We start from the raw sequence: 21,744 nt of genomic DNA, 5'->3' as shown, positions 1-21,744 counted from the left end.
TTTTCGGGTCTCCCCATGTCTAGCATTAAAAGATTACAGTTGGTACAAAATGCGGCTGCTAGACTTTTGACAAGAACAAGAAAGTTTGATCATATTACGCCTGTACTGTATATACCTTTATATACATATATACATACATATATACCTATACTGGCTCACCTGCACTGGCTTCCTGTGCACTTAAGATGTGACTTTAAGGTTTTACTACTTACGTATAAAATACTACACGGTCTAGCTCCAGCCTATCTTGCCGATTGTATTGTACCATATGTCCCGGCAAGAAATCTGCGTTCAAAAGACTCCGGCTTATTAGTGATTCCTAGAGCTCAAAAAAAGTCTGCGGGCTATAGAGCGTTTTCCGTTCAGGCTCCAGTACTCTGGAATGCCCTCCCGGTAACAGTTCGAGATGCTACCTCAGTAGAAGCATTTAAGTCTCATCTTAAAACTCATCTGTATACTCTAGCCTTTAAATAGACCTCCTTTTTAGACCAGTTGATCTGCCGCTTCTTTTCTTTCTCCTATGTCCCCCCCTCCCTTGTGGAGGGGGTCTGGTCCGATGACCATGGATGAAGTACTGGCTGTCCAGAGTCGAGACCCAGGATGGACCGCTCGCCTGTATCGGTTGGGGACATCTCTACGCTGCTGATCCGCTTGAGATGGTTTCCTGTGGACGGGACTCTCGCGGCTGTGTTGGAGCCACTATGGATTGAACTTTCACAGTATCATGTTAGACCCGCTCGACATCCATTGCTTTCGGTCCCCTAGAGGGGGGGGGTTGCCCACATCTGAGGTCCTCTCCAAGGTTTCTCATAGTCAGCATTGTCGCTGGCGTCCCACTGGATGTGAATTCTCCCTGCCCACTGGGTGTGAGTTTTCCTTGCCCTTTTGTGGGTTCTTCCGAGGATGTTGTAGTCGTAATGATTTGTGCAGTCCTTTGAGACATTTGTGATTTGGGGCTATATAAATAAACATTGATTGATTGATTGAAAAAGGTACTGAAAAGTTTTGTTAAAAAAAAAAAAGGTTTCATGCATCCACCATGATTTTTTTATTCATTCACATACAAAAATAGTTTCCTCTTTAATGTGGCCTCTGTGTGAAATGTGTATATTACCATGTTGCCTCTGTCACTAAAACTAGTTTTTTTTCTTGTTTGTTTTTCGGAGTGCTTCCAGTGAGTTAAGTGCAAAGTGAAAATGTTTCATGCTTTCTCAAAAGGGAACAAATGTTTTTCTTTCCCTCTCCTGTCCCGCTTTGTCTTCAAAGCGCTGACGCCTCCTTGCTCCTCCTCCGTTTGTCTGTTTTGGGGCCAGGACATAGCCAGGGTCTCCGACGCCGTTTTACTGCTGGGATTTTCCTCCACCACGGTGTCCTCGTCGGAAGAAAGTCCGTCGCATTTGTCCCCGTCGGCTTTAGTCGAAGAGAGGCCCTTCTTGCCGTAACGCTGTTGAAGACGTTCTCGGATCAGCAGGCCTTTCACCAGCAGGGTCCAGTTGGAGACAACTCTCTTTTCTCGTTTCTGAACAGTGCGGGAGAAAGGGGAGGTTCGTTTGGGGCGAGGAGCTAATCAGCCATAAACAGATGCCTTCAAAAAAGCACACCCACACACCTCTTTTTCCTTCTGTTTTTGAATCTCTTGTTCTTCCACCCAGGCGGCCCTCAGGATCTCCTCGTGCTCCTCACACACTATGTAGCCATCAGTGCTGTGGCACAAATGGGATTTCATTTACATAAATATCATTTTATGCAGATACCAAATACAGATCAGCAGGTACCAGAAGTTCAAATGCATTAGTAAGATAATGTCTTACCTTATACACACACTATAATAATACTAGTATATTGAATGCGCCGACAATCCGTCAAGTGTGCGGCTTCTAAAACATTTTGATAGATTTCTGAGCGCCGTGTGTAATGTTTTATATTTTCAATGGAACATATAAAATGCTGGTGTTGTTTACTTGAGTCATATCGCCATTATATTGCAGTCTACACGTATCTCTTATGTTTGACTGCCATCTACTGGTCACACTTATTACACCATGTACCAAATAAAATTGCTTTGAGGTCGGTAAGCAAATGTAGAATTATTATGTATATTTGGCGCACCGGGTTATAAGGCGCACTGTGGAGTTTTGAGGGGAATAAAAAGATTTTAAGTGCTCCCACTTCCAAAGACATGCACCTGGGGATAGGTTGATTGGCAACACTAAATGGTCCCTAGTGTGTGAATGTGAGTGTGAATGTTGTCTGTCTATCTGTGTTGGCCCTGCAATGAGGTGGTGACTTGTCCAGGGTGTACGCCGCCTTCCGCCCGATTGTAGCTGAGATAGGCGCCAGCGCCCCCCGCGACCCCAAAAAGGGAATAAGCGGTAGAAAATGGATGGATGGACGTTATATTGGGTTGAAAATTTGTTTTAAAAAATTTAAATTTTTGAGAAAAAAACGACTATATTGAAAGTGTGTTGAAATTTGAAAAAAAATGTTTTTGGGTAAAAATAGTAATTATCTATTTCAAGTTTTATTTTGTATATTTTGGTGAGCCAAGGAGAAGTAGACGTTTTTTTTTTTTTAAATAGCATAGATGTGTGGATATATGTTGGGGAAAAAGAGACATCTTTTATAAGTTACAATATGTTTTTTGTGTTTGTGTTTTTTTATAAAAGGAGCACATTTTCAATAAAAGTGTTATAAATTGTTTGGGTGAAAATAGGAAAAATGCTGTTTTCAAAAAAAAAATAATGTCATGGAAAAAGTTGTAGATTTCCATGCATATATGTATATATTCCATCCATCCATTTACTACCGCTTAGTCCCTTTGGGGTCTAAGTAAGAGATTGGCGCCAGCGCCCCCCGCGACCCTAAAAAGGGAATAAGCGGTAGAAATGGATGGATGGATGTTATATTGGGTTAAAAATTTGTTTTAAAAAATTTAAATTTTTGAGAAAAAAACGACTATATTGAAAAAGTAAGTCACAGTGTGTTGAAATTTGAAAAAAAATGTTTTTGGGTAAAAATAGTAATTATCTATTTCAAGTTTTATTTTGTATATTTTGGTGAGCCAAGGAGAAGTAGACGTTTTATAAACAAAATAGCATAGATGTGTGGATATATGTTGGGGAAAAAGAGACATCTTTTATAAGTTACAATATGTTTTTTGTGTTTGTGTTTTTTTATAAAAGGAGCACATTTTCAATAAAAGTGTTATAAATTGTTTGGGTGAAAATAGGAAAAATGCTGTTTTCAAAAAAAAAATAATGTCATGGAAAAAGTTGTAGATTTCCATGCATATATGTATATATTCCATCCATCCATTTCCTACTGCCCCCCGCGACCCCAAAAGGGAATAAGCGGTAGAAAATGGATGGATGGATGTTATATTGGGTTAAAAATTTGTTTTAAAAAATTTTAATTTTTGAGAAAAAAACGACTATATTGAAAAAGTAAGTCACAGTGTGTTGAAATTTGAAAAAAAAAATGTTTTTGGGTAAAAATAGTAATTATCTATTTCAAGTTTTATTTTGTATATTTTGGTGAGCCAAGGAGAAGTAGACGTTTTTTAAACAAAATAGCATAGATGTGTGGATATATGATGGGGAAAAAGAGACATCTTTATAAGTTACAATATGTTTTTTGTGTTTGTGTTTTTTTATAAAAGGAGCACATTTTCAAAAAAAGTGTTATAAATTGTTTGGGTGAAAATAGGAAAAATGCTGTTTTCAAAAAAAAAATAATGTCATGGAAAAAGTTGTAGATTTCCATGCATATATGTATATATTCCATCCATCCATTTTCTACCGCCCCCCGCGACCCCAAAAGGGAATAAGCGGTAGAAAATGGATGGATGGATGTTATATTGGGTTAAAAATTTGTTTTAAAAAAATTTAAATTTTTGAGAAAAAAACGACTATATTGAAAAAGTAAGTCACAGTGTGTTGAAATTTGAAAAAAAAAAAGTTTTTGGGTAAAAATAGTAATTATCTATTTCAAGTTTTATTTTGTATATTTTGGTGAGCCAAGGAGAAGTAGACGTTTTTAAAAAAAAAATAGCATAGATGTGTGGATATATGATGGGGAAAAAGAGACATCTTTTATAAGTTACAATATGTTTGTTTTGTTTTTTGTTTTTTTTATGAAAGGAGCACATTTTCAATAAAAGTGTTATAAATTGTTTGGGTGAAAATAGGAAAAATGCTGTTTTCCCCCAAAAAATAATGTCATGGAAAAAGTTGTAGATTTCCATGCATATATGTATATATTCCATCCATCCATTTCCTACCGCTTAGTCCCTTTGGGGTCTAAGTAAGAGATAGGCGCCAGCGCCCCCCGAGACCCCAAAAGGGAATAAGCGGTAGAAAATGGATGGATGGATGTTATATTGGGTTAAAAATTTGTTTTAAAAAATTAAAATTTTTGAGAAAAAAATGACTATATTGAAAAAGTAAGTAAGTTGAAATTTAAAAAAAAAGGTTTTTGGGTAAAAATAGTAATTATCTATTTCAAGTTTTATTTTGTATATTTTGGTGAGCCAAGGAGAAGTAGACGTTTTTTAAACAAAATAGCATAGATGTGTGGATATATGTTGGGGAAAAAGAGACATCTTTTATAAGTTACAATATGTTTTTTTTTTTTGTTTGTTTTTTTTTTATATAAAAGGAGCACATTTTCAATAAAAGTGTTATAAATTGTTTGGGTGAAAATAGGAAAAATGCTGTTTTCCCCAAAAAAATAATGTCATGAAAAAGTTGTAGATTTCCATGCATATATGTATATATTCCATCCATCCATTTACTACCGCTTAGTCCCTTTGGGGTCTAAGTAAGAGATAGGCGCCAGCGCTCCCAAAAGGGAATAAGCGGTAGAAAATGGATGGATGGATGTTATATTGGGTTAAAAATTTGTTTTAAAAAATTTAAATTTTTGAGAAAAAAACGACTATATTGAAAAAGTAAGTCACAGTGTGTTGAAATTTGAAAAAAAATGTTTTTGGGTAAAAATAGTAATTATCTATTTCAAGTTTTATTTTGTATATTTTGGTGAGCCAAGGAGAAGTAGACGTTTTTTAAACAAAATAGCATAGATGTGTGGATATATGATGGGGAAAAAGAGACATCTTTTATAAGTTACAATATGTTTTTTTTTGTTTTTGTTTTTTTTTTATAAAAGGAGCACATTTTCAATAAAAATGTTATAAATTGTTTGGGTGAAAATAGGAAAAATGCTGTTTTCCCCCAAAAAATAATGTCATGAAAAAGTTGTAGATTTTCATGCATATATGTATATGTTCCATCCATCCATTTTCTACCGCTTAGTCCCTTTGGGGTCTAAGTAAGAGATAGGCGCCAGCGCCCCCCACGACCCCAAAAGAGAATAAGCGGTAGAAAATGGATGGATGGATGTTATATTGGGTTGAAAATTAGTTTTAAAAAATTTGAATTTGGGGGAAAAAAACGACTATATTGAAAAAGTAAGTCGCAGTGTGTTGAAATTTGAAAAAAAAAAGTTTTTGGGTAAAAATAGTAATTATCTATTTCAAGTTTTATTTTGTATATTTTGGTGAGCCAAGGAGAAGTAGACGTTTTTTAAACAAAATAGCATAGATGTGTGGATATATGATGGGGAAAAAGAGACATCTTTTATAAGTTACAATATGTTGTTTTTTTTTTATAAAAGGAGCACATTTTCAATAAAAGTGTTATAAATTGTTTGGGTGAAAATAGGAAAAATGCTGTTTTCAAAAAGAAATAATGTCATGAAAAAAGTTGTAGATTTTCATGTATATATGTATATATTCCATCCATTCCTTTTCTACCGCTTAGTCCCTTTGGGGTCGCGGGCGCTGGTGCCTATCTCAGCTACAATCAGATATATATATATATATATATATGTATGTATGATACAAAAAGTAGTTAACAATTTAAGACTTAAGTCAATAAGGTTGACGAAACAACAAAAAAGTGACATATTTTTGTGAAAAAAGGCAGCATATTTTTACAAAAAAAAGGGGGTACATTCTAGTTAAAATAGTGAAATGGAATTTTTTTTGAAAATGGTGGATTTTCATGAGGTCATATATTTTTGAGACAAAAAGTACATTTTTTAAAAATCTTATATACACATATATAAATATTTATTAATGTATACATTTTTAAACTGTCATTTTTTTAATAAATACTTAACTGAAGAAGAAAAAGTCATTCTTTAAAAAAAAAAAGTGTAACCAAAGAAAATCTATATGAGAAAAAAAGTTGTATATTTTTGAAGAAAAATAAAATTTTGTGAGAAAAAAATTGTACATTGTTGAAAATTTTTTGAGAATTAAATCAATAAGACTGATGAAACCACAACAAACTTTCACAAAAAAGGGGTAAATTTTAGCAATCAAGACTATTTCAGTTGTTTTTATCCTTCTTTGTGGGGACATTGTTGATTGTCATGTCATGTTCGGATGTACTTTGTGGACGCCCTCTTTGCTCCACAGTAAGTCTTTGCTGTCGTCCAGCATTCTGCTTTGTAGCCATCTTAGTTTTAGTTTTGTTCTGCATTAAAGTACGGATGAGTGCTAACTTCCTCAACCTTAATGAGATCAAGACCGACATCATCATCTTCGGCGAAACATCTCCAGTGCTGTAGGTCCTCTGGGTGTAAACATCCGGTCCTCCGTGAGAAATCTCGGAGTGATCTTCGATAGTGCCTTCACGTTTACCAAACAGGTCAGCTCAGTGGTTAGTACCAGCTTTTACCATCTCAGAACCCTAGCAAAGACCAAGGCCTATCTCTCCCAGAGCGACCTGGAGACTGCTATTCACGCCTTCATCACACACCAGCTAGACTACAACAATTCACTGTACGTTGGCATTGATCAGGCATCACTCCGCCGTTTGCAGCTTGTGCAAAACGCGGCTACCCGTCTCCTCACCAGCACCAAAGAACGCGAGCACATCACCCCAGTCCTGGCCTCACTCCACTGGCTCCCTGTCCGTTACCACATTGATTTTAAATTACTTTTAATTGTTTTTAAATCCCTAAATGGTCTGGCCCCACAATACCTGACCGAGCTTCTGCATCACCATACCCCGTCTAGAGCCCTAAGGTCAGCTGACCAAATGCTGTTGGCGGTCCTTAGATCCCGGCTAAAGACCAGAGGGGACAGAGCCTTTTCTGTTGCCGCTCCTAGGCTCTGGAACAGCCTTCCCCTCCACATTAGGTCAGCCCAGAGCCTGGGGGTTTTCAAAACCCTTCTTAAGACCTACTCTTCTCGCTGGCCTTTGAACTGAGCTGAGTCTGCCCACTAGGCCACCATTTCTAGTCGTACCCCCGCACCCCTTTGCTTTAGTTTTATTTTTTCTATTTGTCGCGCTTTTTATTACTATGACTTTTATTTAGCAAGTTTTTTACTTTTTATTCGACCCCTTTTACTGTATTGCTTTTTGCACCATTTTGTTCAGCTCATTCTTTGTTTATGTTCTTTGTTTGTCTTCTGCTTCTGTTGCTTTTTTTTTAACCTGTAAAGCACTTTGGATGACTGCTGCACCAGGTCCACTACTAACCACATTGTGAAGTATGCGGACGACACGACGGTAGTGGGCCTCATCCGTGACAATAACGACATGGACTACAGGGAGGAGGTGAAACATCTGGTTGACTGGTGCAGAACCAACAACCTGGTCCTGAACGTCGACAAGACCAAGGAGATCATCGTTGACTTCAGGAAGCACCAGTCCAACCACGCTCCACTCTACATCAACGGCACAGTGGTGGAGATGGTAAGCAGCACCAAGTTCCTGGGGATGCAGATCACTGACATTAAAACCTGGTCCCTACACACCAGAGCTCTTGTAAAAAGAGCTCAGCAGCGCATGCACTTTTTGCGTCGGATGAAAAGAGCACAGCTCCCTCCCCCCATTCTCACCACATTCTACAGAGGCACTATAGAGAACCTACTGACCAACAACATCTCTGTCTGGACTGGAGCCTGCAATGCCTCAGACTGGAAGTCTCTCCAGAGAGTGGTGAGGACGGCGGAAAAGATCATCAAGACTCCTCTTCCTCCTATCCAGGAGATCGCAAAAAGCCGCTGCCTGACCAGGGCTCAGAAAATCTGCAAAGACTCCACCCAACCCCACCAAGGACTGTTTTTACTGCTGGACTCTAGGAAAAGGTTCCGCAGCCTCCTAAACAGAACCTCCAGGTTCTGTAACAGCTTCTTCCCTCAGGCCGTAAGACTCTTGAACGCATCATAATTAAATTATACCCTCAACTCCCCCCCAAAATGGATTAACTCGCTGTCCTGCACTACTAAGAGCTATTGCAACACAATTTCGTTCTTATTTGTACTGTAAAGTTCAAATTTGAATGACAATAAAAAGAAAGTCTATGTCTAAATGTGCGATATAATAAAATTGACTTGACTTGACTTGCATAGCCTTCCCAGAGCTTCAATGCCTTTTCTTAGGAACACTAACATTTTGTTGATTTTTGGTTTATTCAGGAGTACTGGAGAGGAGGCTACGCCGGATAGTCGAACCTCGGATTCAGGAGGAACAGTGTGGTTTTCGTCCTGGTCGTGGAACTGTGGACCAGCTCTATGCTCTCGGCAGGGTTCTTGAGGGTGCATGGGAGTTTGCCCAACCAGTCTACATGTGCTTTGTGGACTTGGAGAAGGCATTGGACCGTGTCCCTCGGGAAGTCCTGTGGGGAGTGCTCAGAGAGTATGGGGTATCGGACTGTCTTATTGTGGCGGTCCACTCCCTGTATGATCAGTGCCAGAGCTTGGTCCGCATTGCGGGCAGTAAGTCGAACACATTTCCAGTGAGGGTTGGACTCTGCCAAGGCTGTCCTTTGTCACCCATTCTGTTCATAACTTTTATGGACAGAATTTCTAGGCACAGTCAAGGCGTTGAGGGGTTCCGGTTTGGTGACCGCAGGATTAGGTCTCTGCTTTTTGCAGATGATGTGGTCCTGATGGCTTCATCTGACCGGGATCTTCAGCTCTTACTGGATCGGTTTGCAGCCGAGTGTGAAGCGACCGGAATGAGAATCAGCACCTCCAAGTCTGAGTCCATGGTTCTCGCCCGGAAAAGGGTGGAATGCTATCTCCGGGTTGGGGAGGAGACCCTGCCCCAAGTGGAGGAGTTCAAGTACCTAGGAGTCTTGTTCACGAGTGAGGGAAGAGTGGATCGTGAGATAGACAGGCGGATCGGTGCGGCGTCTTCAGTAATGCGGACGTTGTACCGATCCGTTGTGGTGAAGAAGGAGCTGAGCCGGAAGGCAAAGCTCTCAATTTACCGGTCGATCTACGTTCCCATCCTCACCTATGGTCATGAGCTTTGGGTCATGACCGAAAGGACAATATAACGGGTACAAGCGGCCGAAATGAGTTTCCTCTCCCTTAGAGATAGGGTGAGAAGCTCTGCCATCCGGGAGGAACTCAAAGTAAAGCCGCTGCTCCTCCACATGGAGAGGAGCCAGATGAGGTGGTTCGGGCATCTGGTCAGGATGCCACCCGAACGCCTCCCTAGGGAGGTGTTTAGGGCACGTCCAACCGATAGGAGGACAAGGGGAAGACCTAGGACACGTTGGGAAGACTATGTCTCCCGGCTGGACTGGGAACGCCTTGGGATCCCCCGGGAAGAGCTGGACGAAGTGGCTGGGGAGAGGGAAGTCTGGGCTTCCCTGCTTAGGTTGTTGCCCCCGCGACCCAACCTTGGATAAGCGGAAGAAGATGGCTGGATGGCATTAGACACCTTTTTAGATGCACGTTGCCTCCCGCTGTTTTCGACATCTACAAAGCAATTAGCCACCGCCTGCCACCTACAGACATGGAAGAGTATGATGTGGTAAGTCTGCCGATCCCCAGACAGTACAGACACTCAACAATGGCACATTATTTGCGGTTTATAATTACTGGTTTGCAGAAAACATTTTTTAACCCTGATAGGTGAAATTAGATAATCTCCCACGGCACACCAGCCTGTGTTTCACGGCACAGTGGTTGAAAAACAGGTCTAGTGAGTGCTGTGTAGTCTTACACCGCGTGCGAATATCCCCCATGGAAGTCGAAGCCGGTGACGGCGGGGGCAGCGTCCAGGTCCAACTTCTTGGCAACGCGGTTGAGGTTGGCCAGCCTGAGGTGGACACAGCCCACCGGCAACATGCAGGCTTTAAACAAGTACACGTTGCCGTAGTCGTTGCGGGGAACCTGAAAGCCACGTAAGAAGACAGGTAAAGAATAGAACGCAGATAAGTAGGATAGCCAGTGATTACCTTTCCATCCACAGCTAATGGTGGTTGATACTCTTCAGTCTGCCATTCTCCAAACAGAGCCAGGTCGTTTTCATCCTTCTGCTCGGTCGCCATGCGAGCCTTGCGGGAACGATTAGAGAAGCCCTTCACCATCTGACATGGAGACACGGAAGGTCATTAGTTCAACCGATGAGTATGAATAATACTTTAGCAAACTTCAGACCCAGAAGATCAACAACATTGAACGAAAGATCGTCTCGCACCTTGTAAGGTATTTCTCCTATTCTGACAGTCCGTGCTTCTTTCAGCCAGGTGTCTTTGGAGTGCAGCGTGCGCACACAATCTCTGGCACCAGGGAAGATTGGAATAGAATTTAACATCAGTCAAATTAAATATGAATCCTATTTGCCTCTGGATTGTAAAACACAACAAACCAAAAATACTCTCCATTTATACCATGGGCGTCAAACTCTGGCCCGCTGTTTAATTTCATTTGGCCCTTGAGGCAAAAATCAAATTAACATTAGAGCTGGCCTGCCGGTAACACCACATTCACCGCTAATACTCATACTTGCCAACCCTCACGATTTTCCCAGGAGACTCCCGAAGTTTAGTGCCCTTCCCCACAATCTCCCTGGGCAACCATTCTCCCGATTTCCACCCGGACAACAATATTGGGAGCGTGCCTTAAGCCACTGCCTTTAGCGTCCTCTACAACATGTCGTCACGTCCTCTTTTCCTCCATATAAACAGCGTGCTGGCCAAGTCACATAATATATGCGGCTTTCACAAACACATACTTGGGCAACAGCCATACAAGTCTTTGTTCTTGAGGGTGCATGGGAGTTTGCCCAACCAGTCTACATGTGCTTTGTGGACTTGGAGAAGGCATTCGACCGTGTCCCTCGGGAAGTCCTGTGGGGAGTGCTCAGAGAGTATGGGGTATCTGACTGTCTTATTGTGGCGGTCCGCTCCCTGTATGATCAGTGTCAGAACTTGGTCCGCATTGCCGGCAGTAAGTCGGACACATTTCCAGTGAGGGTTGGACTCCGCCAAGGCTGTCCTTTGTCACCCATTCTGTTCATAACTTTTATGGACAGAAATTCTAGGCGCAGCCAAGGCGTTGAGGGGTTCCGATTTGGTGACCGCGGGATTAGGTCTCTGCTTTTTGCAGATGATGTGGTCCTGATGGCTTCATCTGACCGGGATCTTCAGCTCTCACTGGATCGGTTCGCAGCCGAGTGTGAAGCGACCGGAATGAGAATCAGCACCTACAAGTCAGAGTCCATGGTTCTCGCCCGGAAAAGGGTGGAGTGCCATCTCCGGGTTGGGGAGGAGACCCTGCCCCAAGTGGAGGAGTTCAAGTACCTAGGAGTCTTGCTCACGAGTGGGGGAAGAGTGGATCGTGAGATCGACAGGCGGATCGGTGCGGTGTCTTCAGTAATGCGGACGTTGTACCGATCCGTTGTGGTGAAAAAGGAGCTGAGCCGGAAGGCAAAGCTCTCAATTTACTGGTCGATCTACGTTCCCATCCTCACCTATGGTCATGAGCTTTGGGTCATGACCGAAAGGATAAGATCACGGGTACAAGCGGCCGAAATGAGTTTCCTCCGCCGGGTGGCGGGTCTCTCCCTTAGAGATAGGGTGAGAAGCTCTGCCATCCGGGAGGAACTCAAAGTAAAGCCGCTGCTCCTTCACATCGAGAGGAGCCAGATGAGGTGGTTCGGGCATCTGGTCAGGATGCCACCCGAACGCCTCCCTAGGGAGGTGTTTAGGGCACGTCCAACCGGTAGGAGGCCACGGGGAAGACCCAGGACACGTTGGGAAGACTATGTCTCCCGGCTGGCCTGGGAACGCCTCGGGATCCCCAGGGAAGAGCTAAACGAAGTGGCTGGGGAGAGGGAAGTCTGGGCTTCCCTGCTTAGGCTGCTGCCCCCGCAACCCGACCTCGGATAAGCGGAAGATGGATGGATGGATGGATGGATGAATACTTGGGCAACAGCCATATAGGTCACACTGAGGGTGGCCGTATAAAAAACTTGAACATTGTTACAAATATGCGCCACACTGTGAACCCACACCAAACAAGAATGACAAAACACATTTCGGGAGAACACACGCACCGTAACACAACATAAACACAACAGAACAAATACCCAGGATCCCTTGCAGCACTAACTCTTCCGGAACGCTACAATATAAACCCCCTGCTATTACCAAACCCTGCCCACCTCATTTTTTTTTTATTTTTGAATTTATTAGCCTATGGAAAAAGTTAATGTTGATATTTACCTCAGAAGGCTGCAAATAGAAAAGAGGCATTAATTTTTTAAATGAAATTTCATTTAATATACCACTGATATTTTTTTAAACTTAATTTTGCACTATTACGTTATATAAGCTCTGCCTGTTCCATGGGAGGAAGCCCAAATACCTAAAGGGAACTCACGTAGTCCCGGGGAGAACATGCAAACTCCACACAGAAAGATCCCGAGCCCGGTATTGAACCCAGGATTACTTAGGACCTCCGTATTGTGAGGCAGATGCACTAACCCCTGTACCACCGTGCTGCCCTATTTAAGCCTTGCTTGTTCAATATTCATTGTAAAACTTGTTGGGGTCCCTATTAAAGGGTTAATTTGTTCAACCTTGGCCCGCGGCTTTGTTCAGTTTTAAATTTTGGCCCACCCTGTATTAGAGTTTGACACCCCTGATCTATACAATTCAAACAAAAAATCATCTCCAAGGCAATATATTCATCTGCGAAAAAACAATAGTAATATGAAAGAAAATAAAAATGAAGAAGGAAGCAAAATGATTATACCGTCCTACCTCATTACTCAGTCTGATTCTTAAACATCAATACAATACATAATCCCCCGATACTGGACAATGTTAAGTATAGGATTAATACTGATGTGTACATTAAATGTTGATAATAATAATAATACTAACCATAATTAGTTATCAAAATGACCCCAAAAGGGACACGCAGTACAAAATGGATGGATGGATGGATATAATACTAGGAAATAATTTTGTTGTTATAGTAATCCATCCATCCATTTTTGAGGTGGGTGCTGGAGCCTATCTCAGCCGCATTCGGGCGGAAGGCGGGGTACACCCTGGACAAGTCGCCACCTCATTGCAGGGCCAACACAGATAGACAGACAACATTCACACTCACATCCACACACTAAGGCCCATTTAGTGTTGCCAATCAACCCATCGCCAGGTGTATTATTATGCCTAATTTTGTTGTGATGCCCCGCTGGATGCATTAAACAATGTAACAAGGTTTTCCAAAATAAATCAACTCAAGTTATGGGAAAAAAATGCCAACATGGCACTGCCATATTTATTATTGAAGTCACAAAGTGCATTATTTTTATTTAACATGCCTCAAAACAGCAGCTTGGAATTTTGGGACATGCTCTCCCTGAGAAAGCATGAGGAGGTTGAGGTGGGCGGGGCTTGAGAAGGGAGGGGGTGTTGAGGTGTGTGTGTGGGGTGGAATGTTAGCAGGAGGTGTATATTGTAGCGTCCCGGAAGAGTTAGTGCTGCAAGGGTTTCTGGATATTTGTTCTGATGTTTTTATGTTGTGTTATGGTGCGGAGGTTCTCCCAAAACGTGTTTGTCATTTTTGTTTGGTGTGGGTTCACAGTGTGTAGCATATTTGTAACAGTGTTAAAGTTGTTTATACGGCCACCCTCAGTGTGACCTGTATGGCTGTTGACCAAGTATGCCTTGCATTTACTTGTGTGTGTCAAAGCCGTAGATATTATGTGATAGAGCCGGCATGCAAAGGCAGAGTCTTTAAAGCCACGCCCCCAATATTGTTGTCAAGGGTGTAAATTGGGAGTAATTCGGGAGAATGGTCGCCAGGGAAATTTTCGGGAGGGGCACTGAAATCCGGGAGTCTCCCGGGAAAATCGGGAGGGTTGGCGAGTATGACTAGGAGACACGGCGTTTTAAAAAGTCATACATTTTACTTCTTGAAACCGACATTTTCAAGCATTTATCAGCAATATCGGCAGTCCGATATCATCAGACATTGTTGAGTGTTAGCAGGAGGTGTATATTGTAGCGTCCCGGAAGAGTTAGTGCTGCAAGGGGTTCTGGATATTTGTTCTGATGTGTTTATATTGAGTTAGGGTGCGGAGGTTCTCCCAAAACGTGTTTGTTTGGTGTGGGTTCACAATGTGTAGCATATTTGTAACAGTGTTAAAGTTGTTTATACGGCCACCCTCAGTGTGACCTGTATGGCTGTTGACCAAGTATGCCTTGCATTTACTTGCGTGTGTAAAAGCCATAGATATTATGTTATTGTGCCGGCATGCAAAGGCAGAGTCTTTAAAGTCACGCCCCCAACTTTGTTGACTGGGTGGAAATCGGGAGTAATTCGGGAGAATGGTCGCCAGGGAAATTTTCGGGAGGGGCACTGAAATCCGGGAGTCTCCCGGGAAAATCAGGAGGGTTGGCGAGTATGACTAGGAGACACGGCGTTTTAAAAAGTCATACATTTTACTTCTTCAAAACCGACATTTTCAAGCATTTATCAGCAGTATCGGCAGTCCGATACTATCAGACATTGTTGAGTGTTAGCAGGAGGTGTATATTGTAGCGTCCCGGAAGAGTTAGTGCTGCAAGGGCTTCTGGATATTTGTTGTGATGTGTTTATATTGAGTTATGGTGCGGAGGTTCTCCCAAAACGTGTTTGTTTGGTGTGGGTTCACAGTGTGGCGCATATTTGTAACAGTGTTAAAGTTGTTTATATGGCCACCCTCAGTGTGACCTGTATGGCTGTCGACCAAGTATGCCTTGCATTTACTTGTGTGTGTCAAAGCCGTAGATATTATGTTATTGTGCCGGCATGCAAAGGCAGAGTCTTTAAAGGCACGCCCCCAACTTCGTTGACTGGGTGGAAATCGGGAGTAATTCGGGAGAATGGTCGCTCAAGGAGATTTTCGGGAGGGGCACTGAAATGGAGTCTCCCGGGAAAATCAGGAGGGTTGGTGAGTATGACTAGGAGACACAGCGTTTTAAAAAAGTCATACATTTTACTTCTTGAAACCGACATTTTCAAGCATTTATCAGCAATATCGGCAGTCCGATATTATCAGACATTGTTGAGTGTTAGCAGGAGGTGTATATTGTAGCGTCCCGGAAGAGTTAGTGCTGCAAGCGGTTCTGGATATTTGTTCTTATGTGTTTCTATTGAGTTATGGTGCGGAGGTTCTCCCAAAACGTGTTTGTCATTTTTTGTTTGGTGTGGGTTCACAGTGTGGCGCATATTTGTAACAGTGTTAAAGTTGTTTATACGGCCACCCTCAGTGTGACCTGTATGGCTGTTGACCAAGTATGGCTTGCATTTACTTGTGTGTGTAAAATCCATAAATATTATGTGAAGGTGCCCGGCACGCAAAGGCAGAGCCTTTAAGCCACGTCCCCCAATATTGTTGTCAAGGGTGGAAATTGGGAGTGATTCGGGAGAAATGGTCGCCCAAGGAGATATTTTTCGGGAGGGGCACTGAAATCCGGGAGGTCTACCGGGAAAATCGGGAGGGTTGGCAAGTATGACTAGGAGACACGGCGTTTTAAAAAGTCATACATTTTACTTCTTCAAAACCGACATTTTTAAAGGATTTATCAGCAATATTGGCAGTCCGATATTATCAGACATTGTTGAGTGTTAGCAGGAGGTGTATATTGTAGCGTCCCGGAAGAGTTAGTGCTGCAAGGGGTTCTGGATATTTGTTCTGATGTGTTTATATTGAGTTATGGTGCGGAGGTTCTCCCAAAATGTGTTTGTCATTTTTGTTTGGTGTGGGTTCACAGTGTGAGAGCATATTTGTAACAGTGTTAAAGTTGTTTATACGGCCACCCTCAGTGTGACCTGTATGGCTGTTGACCAAGAATGCCTTGCATTTACTTGTGTGTGTCAAAGCCGTAGATATTATGTGATTGTGCTGGCATGCAAAGGCAGAGTCTTTAAAGGCACGCCCCCCAACTTCGTTGACTGGGTGGAAATCGGGAGTAATTCGGGAGAATGGTCGCCAGGGAAATTTTCGGGAGGGGCACTGAAATCCGGGAGTTTCCCGGGAAAATCAGGAGGGTTGGCGAGTATGACTAGGAGACACGGCGTTTTAAAAAGTCATACATTTTACTTCTTGAAACCGACATTTTCAAGCATTTATCAGCAATATCGGCAGTCCGATATTATCAGACATCTCTAATCATTGCATATTTAGCATTTTCCCATTGTAAAAAAAAAAAATCAGTTGCTATTTTTAACAAAAAAGGCCATAAAAACAAAAAAATCAAACAATCAATGTTTATTTATATAGCCCTAAATCACAAATGTCTCAAAGGACTGCACAAATCATTACGACTACAACATCCTTTGAAGAACCCACAAACAAAACAAAACAAACAACTATAAATCATTCACATCTGAAGTCTCTTTGTTAAAGTACCAATGATTGTCACACACACACTAGGTGTGAAGTGAAGTGAATTATATTTATATAGCGCTTTTCTCTAGTGACTCAAAGCGCTTTACATAGTGAAACCCAATATTTAAGGTGTGGCAAAATTATTCTCTGCAATTGACCCTTGATCACCTCCTGAGAGGTCAGGGGAGCAGTGGGCAGCAGGAGTGGCAGCGCCCGGGAATAATTTTTGGTGATTTAACCCCCAAATTCCAACCCTTGATGCTGAGTGCCAAGCAGGGAGGTAATGGGTCCCATTTTTAAAATCTTTGGTATGACTCGGCAAGGGTTTGAACTTACAACCTACCGATCTCAGGGCGGACACTCTAACCCAGGGGGCGCTCACACTTTTTCTGCAGGTGAGCTACTTTTCAATTGACCAAGTCGAGGAGATCTACCTCATTCCTATTTATAATTTATATTTATTTATTTATGAAAGAGACATTTTTGTTAACAAGTTAATGGTGTTTAATGATAATACAAGCATGTTTAACACACATAGATTCCTTTCTTTCACGAAGACAAGAATATAAGTTGGTGTATTACCTGATTCTGATGACTTGCATTGATTGGAATTAGACAGTGGTGCTGATAACGTCCGCATTTTCAAATGGAGGAAAAAAAAAAGTCCTCCTTTCTGTCCAATACCACATGAAAGTGGTTGGATTTGGCATCTCATTTGTCCAACTTGCATACTGGTTTTTAAACACTTTGTTATGAGAGTAGCATATGTGTGTGGCCCTTTAATGTCTGGCAGCAGGTGAGTGACGTCAGTGAGTGTGCGGGTGGGCAAGCAAGTGAGAAAGCGGTCGCTGAGGGCGGGGGAGAAATACATTGGCATCAAACTCTGTAGCTTGCTAGCTTTCTGAGACTCTTATTTTGTTAGCACAGGCAGGATGAAACAGGTCTTTTATGGTGAAGACAGGAACTGTGCAGTCGCTCTTTAGAGTTTTGACAGTAGGTACGGAGTCCTCTTTAAAATAAAATGTGTTTCTCTGCCTCCGCCCTGTTAGTGATTTTTTTCTTAAATATGAGCTCGCAGCAGCCAGCGTCATCTCACAAGATCCTCGGGTGCCGAGAATGTCAAACAACTGACGAAAGTGAAGTCTTGGTATGATTGCTCATTTTTATGTCTATTTTTTAATGCCTGGCTTGAGATCGACTGACACACCCTCCGAGATCGACCAGTTGATCGCGATCGACGTAATGCCCACCCCTGCTCTAACCACTAGGCCACTGAGTAGGTAGGCTTTTGGATCCCAAGAGTAAGTGTTTTATGGCCACTCTTCATTCATTACCACCATCAAAAATGGCCAATATAAATACTACGCCGACTACACAGTGTTATGTTGTATGTTTTAAAATAATATATATATATTGTGAGGGCACTACACCACTGAGTGTGTGACGAGCCTGACCTGGAGTAGACGGCCTCTCCTCTGCAGTACCCGAGTACAGCGGCGGTGTGAGGATAGACAGCTTCGTACTTGAGCAGGTGTCTCTTTAAGGCGTACAGCGGGTGGTTCTTGTACTCGCCGATGGAGACGGGCAGAGGCTTGCTGAGCATGTTCCTCTGCATCTGAGCGGGCGAAACAAAAAATGATTATCCAAAACGGAGCAAATGCAGGCCTCGGATTGTAAATTTTTAAGGTCAATCCAAGCGTTGCTTTAAAGGAGGGCTCATATTTTAGGGCAGTGGTTCTCAAATGGGGGTACGCGTACCCCTGGGGGTACTTGAAGGTATGCCAAGGGGTACGTGAGATTTTTTTTAAATATTCTAAAAATGGCGACAATTCAAAAATCCATTACATGTATATTTATGGAATAATACTTCAACAAAATATGAATGAAAAAATACAACAAATCAATATTCAGTGTTGACAGCTCGATTTTTTGTGGACATGTTCCATAAATATTGATGTTAAAGATTTCTTTTTTTTGTAAAGAAATGTTTAGAATTAAGTTCGCTCTTGCAATCCCCAAAGAGGACACTTTAAGTTGATGATTCCTTCTATGTGTAGAAATCTTTATTTGTAATTGAATCACTTGTTTATTTTTCAACAAGTTTTTGGTTATTTTTATATCTTTTTTTCCAAATAGTTCAAGAAAGACCACTAAAAATGAGCAATATTTGGCACTGTTATACAACTTAATAAAGCAGAAACTGATGACATAGTGCTGTATTTTACTTCTTTATCTCTTTTTTTCAAACTAAAATGTTTTGCTCTGATTAAGGGGTACTTGAATTAAAAAAACGTCCACAGGGGGTACATAACTGAAAAAAGGTTGAGAACCACTGTTTTAGGGCAGTGGTCCCCAAACTTTTTGTATCCACGGACCGGTCAACGCTTAATAATTTGTCCTGCGGCCCGGGGGGATCCTTTTTTTTTTCTTTGTCATGAAAAAGGGACGTTTTTGTCATGAAAAACTGAGGTTTTTGTGGTTGGTGCACTAATTGTAGGTGTATGTTGTGTTTTTTTATGTTGATTTAATCAATTAAAAAAATAAAAATAAAAATTAATAAAAAATTATTCTGCGCCCCGGTGGTTGGGGACCACTGTTTTAGGGCACCAAGGGAAAACATTTTTTTTAGAGGCTGGGGCTCCAAGTTTATTCATTATTAATATCAACTTGTCAGCTTTTTGTCATTACATGACGATTCTATCTCTATTTTTACAATTTGATATTGGGAGGTATTTTTTTTAAATTATTTATTTATGTTTTTAAGTTATGTACATTTAAAAAAAAAAAAAAACATAATTAAATAATTTATGTTTTTTTTTTAAAATGTACATAACTTAAAAAGATAAATAATTAAAAAAAAAAAAAAAGAGTTTGAGCAGAAATATGTCGTAGAAAAATTAACTATACACAATAACACATTCACAAAATGAATGGTTTTTGAAGTAACACCTTTGTGACATGAAAAAAACAAAAATAATGTAAAAATAAAAAAACCCTCAGTGTTTATTTTTTGATGTCAATATAAAAATCAAAGCAGTTTGGCTAATGAAGATGAAGTCTAATAAACAAGCTTTGTCATTCTCCAACATCACCTCCTTGTAGTTCAGTGCAACAGTTTGGCCAACAAAAATAAAGAAGAGTGACACCTCTCACATCGAATACATCCGGCGTTCAATTCGATGAGATGAGAAAACATTTGAACTAGTATTGATGTTATATGAACACTGATACAGTTTGCAGTTAAAGGACGAGTGATCATCCCAGTAAGCAAACTTAAGACTTTATAAACAAGTTCACGACACATCGCCTGCTGCATGTTTCCTCAGGTCATTAACTCTCACTCACAGCAGCTGATGGACGCTATATTAAGAAAATGAAAGCAACATGAAATAGTTTTCTCCTACGCTGCATACTTTTAGTGCAGGGGTCAGGAACCTTTTTGGCTGAGAGAGCCATGAAAGCCAAATATTTTAAAATGTATTTCCGTGAGAGCCATATAATATTTTTAACACTGAATACAACTGTCAGCTTCAAACACTGCTGACATCTATTAAACAGACAAGAAGCAAGGAATTGAACAGAGACAGGATTCAATTTAGCTCAATGAGGAGAAACGTGTAGACCTGCACTCTTGTACAGTGTCGTCCAACGCTCTGACAAGAGAATTATAGGCCTCCTCTTTTATTTGGACTTTCCCTGATTACAACAACTAAATGTGTGCATCTCTTATTCTTTTTAATAACATTGTTATTCTGAAGGTAACCAACAATAAATAAAATAAAATACAAACTTTATGGCTGGCTCACATCGTGGTCACTCCATGATCACGTACGACCGCCAGACACTTCTGGATGTGGACATATCGGGCCGTTTTGGACTGATAGACGCGTGCGTGCTAGACGTGCTAACTAGCACGGGAATACGTCGGCGGCTACATCCAGCGGCCTGTGAAGCAGAGGAGTATAGTAGCAGCGGGGGCCGTCTACGGAGCAGACGCCAGCGGTGTGATCGGAAACGCGGATGTCGAGCGGGGCTAAAAACAAAGCAGAAGGCTAATACCCACAGAACACCACTTCCCTCCATCCTGAAGCCGGATTTAAATGGAAGATGCGAGACTTCTGGTCCCAAAGCCCAAAAAAAGTCTGCGGGCTATAGAGCGTTTTCCGTTCGGGTTCCAGTACTCTGGAATGCCCTCCCGGTAACAGTTCGAGATGCCACCTCAGTAGAAGCATTTAAGTCTCACCTTAAAACTCATTTGTATACTCTAGCCTTTAAATATACTCCCTTTTTAGACCAGTTGATCTGCCGTTTCTTTTCTTTTTCTCCTATGTCCCACTCTCCCTTGTGGAGGGGGTCCGTTCCGATCCGGTGGCCATGTACTTCTTGCCTGTGTATCGGCTGGGGACATCTCTGCGCTGCTGATCCGCCTCCGCTTGGGATGGTTTCCTGCTGGCTCCGCTGTGAACGGGACTCTCGCTGCTGTGTTGGATCCGCTTTGGACTGGACTCTCGCGACTGTGTTGGATCCATTATGGATCGAACTTTCACAGTATCATGTTAGACCCGCTCGACATCCATTGCTTTCCTCCTCTCCAAGGTTCTCATAGTCATCATTGTCACCGACGTCCCACTGGGTGTGAGTTTTCCTTGCCCTTATGTGGGCCTACCGAGGATGTCGTAGTGGTTTGTGCAGCCCTTTGAGACACTAGTGATTTAGGGCTATATAAGTAAACATTGATTGATTGATTGATAAAATACTTTTGACCATTAATGCAACTTCTTGAACAGGTGCAATAGAAACGGATGGATGGATTAAAATGCTTGAGAATGTTTTATATTTTGAACGTTATTTTTAACACTGTGATTCCCAGGGGAATTAATAATTACTTATCGTGTTAAGCAACGTCAGCTAAGATTTATCTGAGAGCCAGATGCAGTCATCAAAGGAGCCACATCTGGCTCGAGAGCCATAGGTTCCCTACCCCTGTTTTAGTGGGACGACAAGTGCGTTTTTCTCCAATATTGTCCACACCTGTCTCCATCTA

General features: G+C 41.7%; 1 protein-coding gene across 1 annotated transcript in view; it reads right to left on the bottom strand.

The window, feature by feature from the left end:
• Positions 1-1,024: 1,024 nt before the first annotated feature.
• Positions 1,025-21,744, bottom strand: part of LOC133555244 (DNA repair protein complementing XP-C cells-like) — a 42,964-nt gene continuing 22,244 nt past the window's right edge. Inside the window, exons 9-14 of the mRNA XM_061904853.1 lie at positions 18,155-18,315; positions 10,509-10,590; positions 10,267-10,398; positions 10,032-10,201; positions 1,610-1,703; positions 1,025-1,519 (exon numbers count right to left, since the gene is read on the bottom strand). Of these exons, the coding sequence (XP_061760837.1) occupies positions 1,202-1,519; positions 1,610-1,703; positions 10,032-10,201; positions 10,267-10,398; positions 10,509-10,590; positions 18,155-18,315 (957 nt within the window). The 3' untranslated portion in view covers positions 1,025-1,201. The remainder of the gene's footprint in view (positions 1,520-1,609; positions 1,704-10,031; positions 10,202-10,266; positions 10,399-10,508; positions 10,591-18,154; positions 18,316-21,744) is intronic.

The sequence above is a fragment of the Nerophis ophidion genome, linkage group LG06 (assembly GCF_033978795.1).
Source record: "Nerophis ophidion isolate RoL-2023_Sa linkage group LG06, RoL_Noph_v1.0, whole genome shotgun sequence".
Classification (NCBI taxonomy): domain Eukaryota; kingdom Metazoa; phylum Chordata; class Actinopteri; order Syngnathiformes; family Syngnathidae; genus Nerophis; species Nerophis ophidion.
The sequence above is the reverse complement of the archived record's forward strand: the minus strand, read 5'-3'. Positions and strand labels throughout refer to the sequence as shown.